General features: G+C 39.0%; 1 protein-coding gene across 8 annotated transcripts in view; it reads left to right on the top strand.

Moving 5' to 3' along the window:
* Positions 1-14,363, top strand: part of TRPV6 (transient receptor potential cation channel subfamily V member 6) — a 29,936-nt gene extending 15,573 nt beyond the window's left edge. For 7 of the 8 annotated variants that reach the window (XM_068956337.1, XM_068956329.1, XM_068956294.1 and 4 more), the window contains 9 exons: positions 77-223; positions 4,622-4,834; positions 5,141-5,227; positions 6,372-6,448; positions 6,770-6,935; positions 7,242-7,308; positions 7,922-8,190; positions 9,271-9,377; positions 10,976-13,650. In XM_068956337.1, the coding sequence (XP_068812438.1) occupies positions 77-223; positions 4,622-4,834; positions 5,141-5,227; positions 6,372-6,448; positions 6,770-6,935; positions 7,242-7,308; positions 7,922-8,190; positions 9,271-9,377; positions 10,976-11,249 (1,407 nt within the window). In that variant the 3' untranslated portion in view covers positions 11,250-13,650. Of the gene's footprint in view, positions 1-76; positions 224-4,621; positions 4,835-5,140; positions 5,228-6,371; positions 6,449-6,769; positions 6,936-7,241; positions 7,309-7,921; positions 8,191-9,270; positions 9,378-10,975 lie in introns of all 8 variants that reach the window. The other variant, XM_009678088.2, reaches the window with a different exon arrangement.
* The last annotated feature ends 718 nt before the right edge of the window (positions 14,364-15,081 follow it).

The raw sequence follows: 15,081 nt of genomic DNA, 5'->3' as shown, positions 1-15,081 counted from the left end.
TGTTACTGCATTGCAATGAGAATGAATATGTAATGGATAGTTTCTGATCTCCTCAACTCCTTTCCTTTCTCCTCAGATGTTTCAATACCTTATGCAGAAGCGGAAGTACAATCTCTGGTCCTTTGGCCCCCTGACCACTGTGCTCTATGATCTCACAGAGATTGACTCCTGGGCTGAAGATCAGTCCTTCCTTGAGCTCATTGTCTCAACCAAGAAGAGAGAGGTACTGTGGGCGCCAAATGCTTTCTCTGTGCAGACAGTGGTTATTATAGACAGTGGACTTTGTGCCAAGTGCTGCAGGGAACACATGAAATGTAGCAGCTTTTTAATGATATGGCTGTATCTGATGCTTTCATAACAGTTTATCTAGAGATATGAAGCTTGCAGACAGTAGAAGGAACTTAGCATTAGCAAGCTACAGGAAATGGCTTTGTGCGATTCAGCAAAAGGTTCTCTCTCTCCAGACTCAAAGATATAAATAACAAGTAGCTTTAGAGGAGCACTAGTAAATAGGTTTCTATAACTGTGATACTGATTAACTCTCATAACATCTCTGTAAGGCAGACAGTGTATTCAGAAATTCTAAGCTAGATAGCAGTAGAGCAACCTTAGAAGTCGTCTGGAATGCTAAACCATAGTGCTAAAAGAAAGAAAAATGTTATCCCTTTGTCTTTTCCCAAACCATATAGTTCATGCAGATCCAAGATCCCTAATTTCAGAGGGTAAGGTGTCCCCAAACACCATTAATATATGATGACTTCTTTATTTTCCAGAGCACCATTAAAATATAAATAATCGCATTTTTGCATCCGTAACTAGTAATTCTTTTTTGCATTTGATATACCTTTGACCCAAAATGTTTGCTCTCTCCTCTGGAAGAATGTTATGTGCTACCTCATTGTACTCTAACGTAACGCCTCAATCTTGTAAACAACTAGAGTAGTGTCTTTAGGCACCAAATTAGTAGCAGGTTCCCCTTGCATCCTCCTTAGAGAATGCAAACACAAATAGATACTAAGGCATAGTTTCTAACCCTTTACCACTTAACTGGAGAAAACATGAAAGAAATAGAAGGGAGCTAAGCTACAGGAAGACTATAGTAAGCGTTCAAACTTACTTTCACCCCTTTGAAAATGAAAAGTAAACAGGCTAGATTACTCTAGCTAGATTCATTCTCTCTCACTTTCTTCTGATCCTTCTGGATATTTCTTAGGCCATTCAAGAGTTCTCTTAGAGTCATGCCCATTTGCTGAAACATACATATTCCTTGCAAAGTGCTCAGTCCATCTTTGGCAACTTAGAGGAAACAGGGCAACATAGCAAAGGAAAGAAAACATCTAGAGAGCAATAAGTTGTCATTTAAAGTAACCCACTTATGCCACTCTGACTCACTTCCCCTTCTTGCTCCTTGCAATGGTCCACTAAGCAGTACACTAGGAAATATGTCTAGAAGAATTTAATTATGTGGGTGAAATTCATAAGCAAGGTGTAAAGTACACCCTGTTGGTCCTACTTAGCCTACTTATCCTCTGTCAATCTTCTAGCAAAGACTGAAGGCTATAGGTAACTTAATTATCTTCCAGATTAGGAATGGACCCTAATCTGCTACAGAAGAGCATCAAAAGACTCCGGGCTGGGCTTTCTGGACTTGCAGGCTCAGATAGGCAAAATATCTTTGTTTTACTTCCGCTTTAACAGAACAATGTTCATAACTGAACGAAAAGAAAATGTGGCTTTGAAAGTACCTTAAGGTAATCTATTTGATTCTAAAGTAGAGATCTAGATCTTCAATAACTCTAGATCTTGGCAGCCACCGATAACTTGAGTCAGTATCATTCATCTACTTTGAACATAGTATTTGTCACTTCTATGTTACTTATGTCCTCTTCATGGAACTCTGTGTGGTTTGTGGCCACTAGGGAATCATGGTCCAAAGTTTTCAAAAGAACTCAATATGAAAAGACCCTTTTATTCTCCCTTCCATTTTATTCATGTCCTCATAGTGTTCTTGTCACTACAGTGGTGAATGCCTCCCAACAGTACAGTGCATACTAAAACTAATATTTTTCCCATGTGGTTCATTCTTTCTTCACAGAGTGGTTTACTAAGCAGTGCATCTAGTTTTGAGTGGGCTTGGAAGTGGTTATTTTTTTGCACAAAATATCGTATGTCCACACTGGACAAATTAAGCTAAAGAAATGCACTTGGCCAAGATTTATCCCATCTCATTTTTGTCACCAACGGAGGTGCTTAAATACAGGTATAGATACCCTCAGTTTCACATGTTGATGGGGAGCTGCGGGTGATCTGAAGGACCATCTGCAGGGCCATATTACCTACAAAGAAGGAAAGCTTAGGATAATCACATCATTACTTCAGGTACGTCATCTAGTTGCCTAAAGTTCTGTGGTTGTGTTGTTTGTAGTAGTGATGGTCTAAGGACATATTTGAATGAAAATTGGTAAGAAGATGTAATGACATTTATTATACGGGTTGATAGAGATGTAAAAACAAACTTTCGGGCATGCAAGCTGAGCTTTAGGTCTTGAAACAGAAGCTGCAGTTTTTAAACTTAAAACAAGCTGAGAATAGCTGCATTAAGTTTAACTCTGTACACTACAATTCGAGGGGGCAAATCCAGGCCAAAAAGTACAACTTTCACATGATTTGCATACATTCCTAATGTGTAATTAGTTATCTTTCCAAACACATGGTATGATCACATTGATTAGTACTCCCTCAAGAAGAGTACAGATGAGATTTTTCCTCAAAACAGAAAACTTTTTCTCTGCAAATATTTTGTCTTTATATTGCAGCCAGTGACATGTTTTATTTAAAGAAAATATGTGCATACTGCTTCTGGGAAGAGTGATAAAGCCTTACCAATCTAGCCACAATTTCATCTTGTCCTAGGAAACATAATTAAAAACAACAGAGTGGTGTTGATCTTTCCATATTTTATAGTTGTAATCGGAATCATTCTAGCTACAAATCCTTAGATTTACAGAGAGATAAATGTTGAATTATTGTTTTCAAAACATCTCCATGGATTTTCTTTGTCTTTTATGTACATATATGTAAATTAACCCAACCATGAGGACACTTAAAAACATTCCTGGATTCCTCATGTTTTTTAAAAGCAAGTGTATGATGGGAGAGAATTGTTTTCCTCCCATGCTCACAACTCCACTGATCTCTCTTTTTAAAGACCCTCTCTGTCATTTCTAAAACTATGGTCTTAACTTTTTTGAAGAAGCTTTTTGTTTGTATATAATTCTTGAGATATGCAGTATATATGCATATATGCATGTATGCACATCTTTTACATAACACAGCCTTAATGTATGCAATTTCTAATGTGCTATTTCTTCATATGCAAGATGCTTGCTGAAGTTTCTGTTTATTCCTGGAAATGTATATGGTCTAGATACACTTGAGCTGGACCATTGAGATTTTAAACAGAAGGACCAAAACTTTGCACCTGATATAAATAATTTAGAGGAAGTAAATTGGAAGAGCTTGGATCTTCTCATAGTATTCTCACTGCAGGTATACTGCATTTTTTATCGTTATCATAGTTGAACGGAGAAAACTTGAAAATCTAGACTATACCATTAAGTTGCTGCCTTCAGATGGAAACCAAGCAACTCTGGAAATCTTTCCAAAGTTCTCTTAGTTGCCTGCTAAGCTGAGGTAATAAAAGAATCAGTTTTTCAAAGAGGGCTAATGATGTAAAGGACCTTTAGATATGTTTCCAAAAAATGAAGAATTTCCACAATTGCTACTGAAGTTGACTGAACTTGATAGAAATAGCTGTTGAAGTCACTGTTAATTTAGATGTATAAAGGCAGAACTTGAATTTTGAAGGAAAAAAAAAGGTAAGTGAATTCCATAAGGCTGCTCAGCAGCCTTGTTTCGCAGCTGGAAATAGAATTCAAATTATCTTATTTTCAATTCTGTTTTAATAATGGCATATATTATGCACAGAGGGGAATATCTGACTGCTATAAAGTGCATTGTGTTGTCTTACTTAACACAAAATATTCTTCAAAATGGATTCCAATTACAGTAAAAAACAAATCATGAAGTAGAGTAGTTTTGTACAGATTGGAATCCCCGAGGTTCACAGGGTTTATAAACCTTCCGACAACGTAAGCCAATCCCTACTATATACATATCATATATTTTGTAGATAGCCTTGTAAAAAAATAATGAGTTCATTCATAAAATACCTTTTCTTTCCTGCAATGCAACCTCATAGATTTACATTAATGGACCTAAATCACAGCTCAAATGTTTATATGTATCCAGGCCTACAGAGAAAACAAACTTATTCCAGTATCTAACATGCTTCTCTTGTACTTCCCACTTGTACTCAAAAGCCATTCACTGCAGGGTATTTTTTCCTACTTTTTTCTGATGCTCTTTATGGGCAACCTGAGCTAATCCAGACTGATTTGAGCATTCTCATTTTTGCATAATAAATTCAGCTTCTTAATGCTGAAGACTATAGGTGAGAAGAGTTTTCTAATGTTCTCCCAGGAAACAGTGAGAATGATGCTTAGAGATTTCCCTTATGGTAAATAACTCATTTTTTTTCTCTCTTTTCTATCTTCTGCAGGCCCGCCAGATCTTAGACCTAACACCTGTGAAGGAACTGGTGAGCTTGAAGTGGAATATGTATGGACGGCCCTACTTCTGTTTCCTGGCTTTATTTTATGTGCTCTACATGGTCTGCTTCACTATGTGCTGCATCTACCGTCCACTGAAACCCCGAACAGACAACAAAACAAGCAGTAGAGACAATACTATCTATATCCAGAAAATGCTGCAGGTACTGTGTCTGTAGAAGTCATGGCCCCATAGGCAGAACTGGGTAATTCTAATCTAAGCTGCTCAACTGGAAAGTTCAAATATTTTCCAACCTCCGGTTATTGCAGCTATCCTCTTTTTCTCTCCCCACCTTGGTCAGTGAGGAACCCTGGGTATGCTCTGTTCTCTGCTGTTCTCTGTGCTCAGGCTGGGCTGGTTTCTGTAGCCTCTTCAGGCTTTGGCATGTTTCTTACACTAACAGCAGGCCTTCTTTTCCCCCTATCCTTTTTTTTTTTTAAATTTCCTTTGACTCCTTTTTTTCTTTCAGGAATCATATTTGACATATGAGGATGAGCTGAGGCTGGTGGGGGAGCTGATCACAGTTATTGGAGCTGTAGTAATTTTGATCCTTGAGGTAAGAGAAACAGTGAGCTATACAGTCTTGAGTTTATTCAAGACAGGTCTGACTTACTGGACAAATACTAGTCTGTGTTTAGGGCTTGGTAGGGGTTGTTTGCTGAATATCCATTGCTTCAAAATATCCAGTGCTTCAATATCCACCTATGGCAACTGGCACTGGCAACAGCATCTTTTAGGTGAAACAGAGATTGCGATATTTTACCAGTAAGATTCCAGACGCCGAAGAAACAGTTAGAAGGACTGGTCCCATTATCAAATACTATCTGCAGAGTAATACCACAGTTCCCTTTAGGATCATCTGTGGTTCCAGCTGAACCCCAGCAATTGTGTGAGATTCTTAGAGACCTTCTGTATTCATCTATTTAGGGGTGCTCGGTGAAGTGATCTCTGTATGTACAAAGGAAAATTGATCTTTAACTGGAGATCAGTGACTGTATGGACCTATGGCAGGACCCTTGCTCAACCAGAATTCTGAGGTGGACCTATCTGAGTGTTCTCCTTACCATGAACGCTCTCTCGAAAAGAGCAGAATTTCTTTATATTAAAGCAGACACACACACGCTTGATTTTATTATAATATGAACTGTAAGCCTGAACTTTTTAAATAGGAAAAACTCAAATGACAAAGTCAGAGAGATCTGAAATAAAATAGGGCTGGTATACAGCTCCCTCTCTCCCTTTATGTGCTCCAGAAGGACAGGTGTTTGGTCAGGACTCTGGGACTACACTACAACTTACACAATGAATTTGAATTATAGCATACTCCTCTGGTCCCTAAGAAGGTCTTTTTTGTCATTTGTGAGGCTGGGCTGTTTGTCCACTCCCTTTTCTTCTCAGTAGTCTACAGGAACTTCAAGCTTACAGCTCTGTGCTGCAACATCTCTGCCTCATCCCAAAGTCTCTCAACCTGCCTGAGCATTCTCATGTTTTCCAAAAAAGAGCAATCTCTGCCTTGTCCAGAGTGGCCAACCTGACTCAATCACTCTATTTTTAAGTAAGACATAATACACAAACTGTAAACAAGCAAATGAAGCAGATATGGCTTACCCCAAGACTGTGTGACTATTGGGGTTACCAGTATAATTAATATTATAATGAACTCCATCTGAATCCTAAAATCAATAGGGTGTCTCTCTTAGATCCCAGATATCCTTAGAGTCGGAGCAGCGAAATACTTTGGACAAACAATCTTGGGAGGCCCTTTCCACATAATTATGTAAGTATACCGTCTGTTAAGTCTAATATATACATTTTCTCTCATTATTGCCTCTTCCGTCTTTTGCCAGATGAATCACCTTCTCTATTCTTTTAGACTATTCCTTTTCTTGATGTCTTTCTCTTACTGACTCAAATGGTGTGTAAGAAGCCAGGCAAGTGGGCAGCAGAGTTGAGCACACTGATAAGTCTCTAAGTAACTCTCCTCTACCTATGGGACTGATGACTGTGTGTGTCTATCTTGGAATTTTTAGAAAAAAAATATAAAGGAGGGTAAGATTTCTTTACTGAACTTCATTCACTGTCTCTTTTTCGTTTGCAGTATCACATATGCTTGCATGATTCTGGTAACCATGGTGATGCGTCTCACTAGCATGACTGGTGAGGTGGTGCCCATGTCCTTTGCCCTGGTGTTAGGATGGTGCAATGTCATGTACTTCGCACGAGGCTTCCAGATGCTCGGACCCTTTACCATCATGATCCAGAAGGTATAAGAAACAAACTCAGGCTTGTTACATGCATCCTGACACCACTTTCCAGATAGGGAGACTTCAAAGAATACTCTTTCTCCCTCAAGAGTTAAGTTAATGGAAAAGGGTCAAGTTCTTGTCTGCATGAAGGGTTTGGGACTTTCACATTCTCTCTCTAGTGAAGGAAGTGGAGGAATGCATAAAATGCAGAAGCTTCCTTTCATCCACCTATGATCTCAGAATCTGGAAAATGGTTTAAATGGGGTTGCATAGTGGCTTGGTGGGACAGTTGGACCTTACAGTGGTACTGTCTTTGCTCTACAGATGATATTTGGTGATCTCATGCGCTTTTGCTGGCTCATGGCTGTGGTGATACTGGGCTTTGCATCAGGTGAGTCTACAAAAGGAAAATTGGATTATATTATCTCTGCCAGCTCCTCTGGTTTGAATCAAGTGCAGTAGGTTTGGTGTGCTCTCAGGTTGCCCTCTCAGTTGGCAAAGGTGGTGATGATGTACAGTTTCTATTTCTTTTAGCACGGGTCTTTCCCAGCATTGATTTCTGTTCTGATAGATTTGGTTATCAACTCTTGCTCTTTCTGGGATAATAAAAGTTAGGACAATACAGATAATGCCAATACATGTAAGTCAAAGTTTAAAAGCATACTGCATTTATTATATTTGTCTTTGAAAAATGACATTAGCATATGTAACTATTCTATCCATGAAGAATATGACAAGAAAAGATTGCTATTTTGATTTTTTTGATTTTTTTTAACACAGATAGCTAATCAAAGTAATTCTGAGTTGTTTTATAATGGTAACCAGTGACCCTAGTCAGGAATTTGGTCTTGTTATGCTGAGTACTGCACTAGCATAGTATGTGCAGTGCCTTCCTAGGTCTTCTTGTGTTGTCAACATCTCTTGTAGGACCTTATTGCTGCTCTTGGAACATGATTCCCCCTGTTAAACTATCTTTATCTTTTTTCCCCATTGCTCTCCTCTAGCTTTCTACATCATCTTTCAGACCGAGAACCCTGAAAACCTTGGCCAGTTCTACAACTATCCCATGTCCTTGTTCACCACCTTTGAGTTGTTCCTCACTATCATTGATGGCCCTGCAAACTATGATGTGGACCTGCCCTTTATGTACAGCGTGGTATACTTTGCCTTTGCCATCATTGCCACCCTCCTTATGCTCAACTTGCTTATTGCCATGATGGGTGACACCCACTGGAGAGTGGCCCATGAACGGGATGAGCTCTGGAGAGCCCAGGTAACCTAGGTTACATGGTAGGGATTCTTTCTGAATAAAGAGGGGGGAAAGGTTGTCCAAGGAATATGCACTAGATAATCCAATTCCTTACTCCACCCTCCCTGCACTAAAGGATGTACTTTAAAGCCCTTTCTAGGCCATTTCTTATCGGCTAATACAGTAAGCCATGTCCTTTTAATTCTGTTTTACTGCCTCTGTGCATTAGCCCCCAAATTTCTTTCATCCTTTCTATCGGTCTGAAATGTCTCAGTATAGGACTACTCCTCTGCAGCTTTTCCCTTCTGAAACTGCCTTCCAGGATACCTTTGCTGTACTGATATCCCTGTCTTATTTCAAATAGCAGCTAGAAGACTGTCCAGCCTTTCTTGTTCATCCTGTGTCTCCATAGCTGTTTGTTTCTTAATCATGGAAATTCTTAAATAGAATTATCTTGTTAAATAGAATTAAAGCTGCCCATCTTACACATCGTATTCCTGTGTAATTGATAGTTAAATAATAATTACAGAGATTGACTCCAAAGAGATAAAATGCAGAGCAACAGTTACAAATAGGTCAATTGTGTCTTTAGATTCATTAAGAGAGGTTGACCTGCCTCTCTTGGTCAGAAGGCTTGTGCTGCCTTTTCCTGCATTGAACCAGATCAGTTATTTAGCTGCTCAGCAGGAAACCCACTTCCCAGTATTTTTTTGAGAGAAAACAATAAGTCAAATGGTTAGTTGCAACTGTGTGGCTAGGATAGTAGATTTTGATGATGGTGAATGGACCCTCAGTTTCAATCAAGGCTATGATACTGACGTAAGTAGTGTCCCTTCTCTAGCTTGTAAATTGATTACTCTACTCCTTACCACCAGGTATAAAGGGGAAGATGTTTAACAATGTTTTAAAACTACCACTGCTTCCTCAAATTGTGGCACAGTTAGGATCAAAATAGTGAATTGCCCTATAAGAAACAGGGTATTGACTCCATGTTTTTCCCTCAGTACCTATGGACCTGATCAGTAGCAGTGAAGCTAATCATTTTTAAAAGAGGGGTTTTTTTTTTCATTCATTTGACCTCTTTCCTTATTTTTTATTGTAAAGGTTGTTGCTACTACTGTCATGCTTGAGCGGAAACTGCCACGGTGTCTCTGGCCTCGCTCTGGAATCTGTGGTCGGGACTATGGGCTAGGGGACCGATGGTATCTCAGGTGAGTTCTCTTCTGGGGTGTGTATGAAAGTATTCAGTGTATGGATGAGAACAAGGAGCCATTTCAGTCACCTAGGGAAGAGTGTTTGGTGTCCTTTCTTTCTAGAATACAGATCATTGTCTGGTTTATGTCTGTGGTGGACCAGTGTTGTTGCTCTCACAAAGCAAGTCCTTGTGAAATCAGTTGATGCTTTCTTATCTAGTAGTTCCAGGAGACAGATCCCAGAAACTGCATGGTTATAAGGCCTGAATTTTTCTTTCAAGCTCCTTATAGTGAGTATCACTATAAGTAGTATCACTATGAGTATCACTATTAAGTATAGTGAGTATCACTATAAGGAGCTTCTTCACACCTTTGTGGTTGGTTGATTGTCCCTATCCATTGGATGTGTGGAATGGCAGAGGCAGAAACAATCCATGAGGCTGTCAGCAGCAACCAACTTGAAATGATTCAAATATAGAAGCTTGCTTTCTTGTGTGAGCCAAGTAATTGTATTGTGCTTTGCGAAGACTGCATCAGGTGGCAAAGTCTTAGACCCAGGCTTTCCTGAAATAATAAACAAACTGACTGTAGTCTAGATAGCACAAGATTCCTCACTATTTCTAATTTTCAACATTTATACCAGGGTGAGAAAAGAATAAGTCGTGTTTGGAGTTGCGTCTTTTCTCATTGCTTCATCTTCTGCTAATAAAGCCAGAAGGGGGAGCGGTTGCTCTATGAAGTAGGACTTTCTGCAAGCTTCAGCAGAGAAACAAGGCTTGCAGATTTTTTGCAAGCTTTTCCTGCAAGTTTTCTGGGCAGAACAAGCAGACTTAAGATGTTAGCCGTATGCAATACATTTAGTCCAAGATGCAGAATACAGCTCTGCAAGTGCAACATCCCAGCACCAACTCTGATTTGGGTGCCAGTAGAAGAGTGGTGATGTCATCTAGTTCTGTCAAATCACATGTATGTTCATTGTATTTAGTGTGGGACAATATTTCAGAAAGCAAGATATAAGCAACGCAGAGAAGGGTTGGTGGATGTGGAGCAGATAAACCAAATTTTGGAGAAAGTTAAGTGACATCCTGAGGCTTACAACTATGGAATATCAGAGGAGGAAAGACAACAAAGAAGGAAATAGATGAATATATCAGAGGAGGAAAGACAACAAAGAAGGAAATAGATGAATATACATGCATATGCAGACAGAAGAAATAGATCTGGAAATGGAGTCAGATGAACTGGGTCTGCCAATATCTTGCAGTTGGCAAAATGGAAAGGGCAAATCATGGCTAGGAAATGGTTTAAAGGAACAGAAAACCAAGGAAGCAATAAAGGTAGTGAAGCCAATAGCAGAGGTGAAGTCAAGGGCATAACTCTGTGATAGAAGCTGAGAAGGTGGGGACACTTACATAAGAACATGTATTAAAGAAGGAAAGAAAACTAAAAGGATTGTTCTTAAAATCAGTTTCCTATTTTTGTGCTGATGATTCTCGAATGTCTGGGTCTGTAGGCAGATCTTTGGGAGAGGACTGCTTCCTGTGGCTGCACATTTTTTTTAATAAGCTGGCACATTCCTACTTCATTCAGTTTATGTTTTTGTAATCCTCCTACAGAGTAGAAGACCGGGTTGATCCCAACAAACACAAGATGATGCGGTACACAGAAGCATTCAAGGCTCAGGATAAGGATAATTGTGACAGAAGTTTGGAAAAGATGGAAATCGATAGGAACATCCTGTACAAGAAAGAGCTGTCTTCTCTATCATTGTCACGGAGCACATCCAGGACTAGTTCTCACCGTGGCTGGGAGATCCTGAGGCGCAACACCTTCCACCAACTTCATGGGGAGGTCAATCGTGCCATGGAAGAGGAGGTCTATGATGTCTAAGAAGCCTCTTTCCTTACTCTAGGACATGGATCACTTTTGCCACAACAGTTATCTCCTCCAAATGTTCTTGCATGCCACACACATTTGCCAGCTTTGAAGAGCTCTGTTGGTGCATCATGAATGGTTGATGGCATCTGTGCCATGATGTCTTTTCTCTCCTACCTTTTAGATATCCCAGTTGTTGCACTGATGTTTGCACCAGTTGGTGGGCTTGCTGACATAAGGCCTGTGGTGGTTTGTAATGCTCTGTAATGTTCTAAAGAAATGAACAAAAAGGAGCTAGCACTGAGATTTCGTCCATTTACAAAGGGATGATCAGTAAGTCTTCTCTTAGACTGCTATATATATATATACATATATACACATATATATATATAGTCTCCCTTCAATCTCACAGAATCCCAGTGCTCTCAGAGCAAGGAGAGCTGACTGAAGTTCTGTTTTATGTTTGGTAGAGAACAGAAAAAAAACCTGTAACAAAACTCAGGAAAGAAGTAGTTCCTGATACTGTGATGGTTAAAAGAACTGTAACCATACAGCTGTTATTCAGGGCCTGCCAGATTTTGCCCTCTGAAGAGAGGAAAAATCTATTAGCTGCATTGTCAACATTACTGCCTTAGCAGGACTGTTCTGTTTAATTTTGTTGCTGTGTGAATGCACTTTAAGCTACATTCTTTCTTTTAAAAGTGATCGCTATTTCTAAGATCTTAAAGGTTCTAAAGTGGGAACTTTTTCCTAATGAGAGGATGTATGACCTGATTAGGTGACTTTCAGTGGTGTATCCTCTATTAATCTTCCAAGTGAGCTCCAGCTGGTCTCTGTTATCTATGGAAGAGTAGGATTCTGAACTATAGTGCTCTGACTCACTATTGAGCTATCAAGATTGTGTAGTGAGCTACAACGCAGCAGTGAACGAAATGGAGAGAAAATGTTGGATATATGAGGAAGAGCTATTGCAGAGGCAGTTCAGCAATCGGTAGTTTTTCTCTCTCTCTCCAACCCAAAACCATCCAATGCGCTCCTAATGCACAGTGACTGAGCCATCCAAACAATTACCCTCCAGGTTTGATGCTGTTTCAGTCTGTCATTTTATCATCTGCTGAGAGCCCCTTTAAGAAAAATGACTGTTCAGAGAAATGGACTGCCATTTTAGAGGTTTTCACATTTTCAGGACCTTGGAATTTCATTCCAGTAGCCGAAGTAAGTGAAAAGCAACATATGACATTTCCTTGACATTTCCTTTCCAACAGGACACTACCACAGGACAGTGATAATACTTTTGTTTTTGAAGAGCTGACGTTATTATTACTGACACTGGACTTTGAGCCAAATCACTTCATGATAATAAAAATTAGATAATGAAGAACCTGGACCCTGTGGATTTCTGACTGTACTGAAATGTCACTGCAAACATCTCCTGCATCTCCTCTCTGGCAGGAAGCTGGGTACTGTAATCAACATCACGATCTTTGCGATTTACATGAGTTTATTAAATGTCCTTTTTCTCTTACTTGAATGGATAATTATGCTCCAACAGAAGACGGACAGAAGACTGTCTTTCTTGAGCTCAGCTACATATTTCTGAGTTGACACATTTTGTTGAATTGCAAGTGCTGCTTGGTCTCTGTCAATTAAGTATTGTAGCCGCCTCCCTAAACCTTTGGGGATTGCACCGGTGGTCTCTGGAGAAGGGAAAAATGTGACTTGACACACTTACCAAAACTGTAAATTGCTGCTCTAACTGTAGATGCGTTTTTTCTCTTTGTGAATGGGAAACAGTAGGAAGGGAAAAACTGATGACTCCCCCCTAATATACAGCAGTCTTTCCACTAGTTTGAAAACTAACAGAAATACAACTAAGATGGAGCTGCATATGCCCATTTCTACACAAGGATTCCTCTTTGAGACTATTTACAAGTAATAACAATAATTAAAAAAAGCTAGTTGGAAGTATAAGCTGTGTAAGCCCTGGTTCTGAGAGTGACTGTGCTTTTTCATCGCTGTAAACAATAATGAGGGTTTTTACCTTAAAACTCAAAGCAACATGTTGATAGTGCAGAAGGCAGAACAGAACTCATGTAACAGCGCTAGACCTTCTGGATCTGCCCTACATTAAAAAAAAAGTAGGAGATATTTTCCTTCTTTTTAAAATTACGCTCTGTAATAGTCAACTTTCAGACTCCTTGTACAAAACTCATTTTCTATCAGTTAAATATGTATTATTTATTTACTATTTTTTACTTATTTATATTAATTGCCTAATATAAATAACAGTGGAAAACAGTTGGTCATCTTTGTTTATGTTGTCTTAGTAATCAATGTACAGCAATTCTGTTCTAGTTCAGAACTGACCAATTGCTCTTGGAGTTTGGCTTCCAGTTTCCTGAGGTGACTTGCACATAAAAAAAAAAAATCTGAAAAAAGACCCAAAAGAGGGTAGAATGTTTTGCCAGTGTTAGACAATTCTGTAGTCATATTTTGCCTACTATTTTTTGCTGATGATGAGTTGTGCAGACTGTCTTTAACATAATTTATTTGGTCTAGAGGATCAGCAGCTACAAAAGAAAATTTTGGATCAGTAAAGTCAGCAGATATAATGGGCATGCCAGGCACTAGAAATATTAAATATATTATGAAAATATAGAATACCTAACCTCTTACAGTAGGATGTATGCAACAAATAAATGCTCTGCCCACATGAACCTCAGATGATGAAGTTATAGGAGGCACCAGGCACACACTTGAGCTGCTTCAACAGGATTTGGCTCAGATTGGTAAACAGCAATGGCTGCAGTCACACAAAGGCAAAGCACTTCAGCTGTACTATGCTGCGGGTATGTACTGCCTCAGGATTTACAGCAGTGTGATGCATTTTGTGATGTTAATATATCCTCAGATTCTGAAACAGTATGGCTTCTCTTTGGTATTGTGACGTTTCTTTCCTGTCCCTCTCAATGATACTGCAATAATTTCCAAACAGACTTTCCTTCCCCCCTTGAACTATTGACCTCAAGTTATCTTCTAAGCCACTGAAGCAAATTCTGCATTTAAGATAATGTGTTATGGATGGATATTTTGATCCAGTTGCTTGAAGAGAAAAGAATTATTTTGCTGAAAATAAAAACACTAAGTATATGGAATGTCTTACTTGCTTCTTTTCTTCTAAAAATCAATATCATGGGCCAATTTCTGTGTGTTTCTCTTGTAGAAATCATGGACATTAGTTGACAAAATGTTTGGATCATCACACTTGGGTCTGAGTTCAATTTTTTTGCATTAAAACTCAGTTTTTCCACTGCTAGCCACTTTGGAAATTCCTTTATACAAAATTAGCATAGACCATCAAGGTCCTTATTTTTTTTATCATTGAATGTTCAGAGAAAACTGCAGTACAGGCTCTTTGGAGAAGGATCCCTATTTTCATGTAGCTGGAATGAGCTATTATGGGTAGTGGGACTAAAACACATGTAGGTTGAGGGAACTGTCTCCAGTCATAAACCTGAAAACCAGATGCAGACAATCTGGTTTTGCTTGCATAATGATAGTTCTCTGGATTTGATGTTTACATCAACTCTTAAAAATATTTGTTGTGATTTCTCATCTAGCCTTCATATTGTATTATGCATTCAAGTAACCAACACAGAGAAAAATGCAAGTCAGACTCTACTGGGATGAATCCCGACAGATGAACTTCCATAAATTCCTATTGACATGCATTCTGCACTCTTAACAGACTGAGCTATAAACAAAGGGTCAAACTAGAATCCTGCTTGTCTATTAGATATCAACACAACTGCTAATGAATTGAAACAGTGGTTTAATTTTGCCTTCT

Source organism: Struthio camelus, chromosome 1 (assembly GCF_040807025.1).
Source record: "Struthio camelus isolate bStrCam1 chromosome 1, bStrCam1.hap1, whole genome shotgun sequence".
Classification (NCBI taxonomy): Eukaryota; Metazoa; Chordata; class Aves; order Struthioniformes; family Struthionidae; genus Struthio; species Struthio camelus.
Note: the sequence above shows the minus strand (reverse complement) of the source record. Positions and strands in the feature narration are given on the sequence as shown.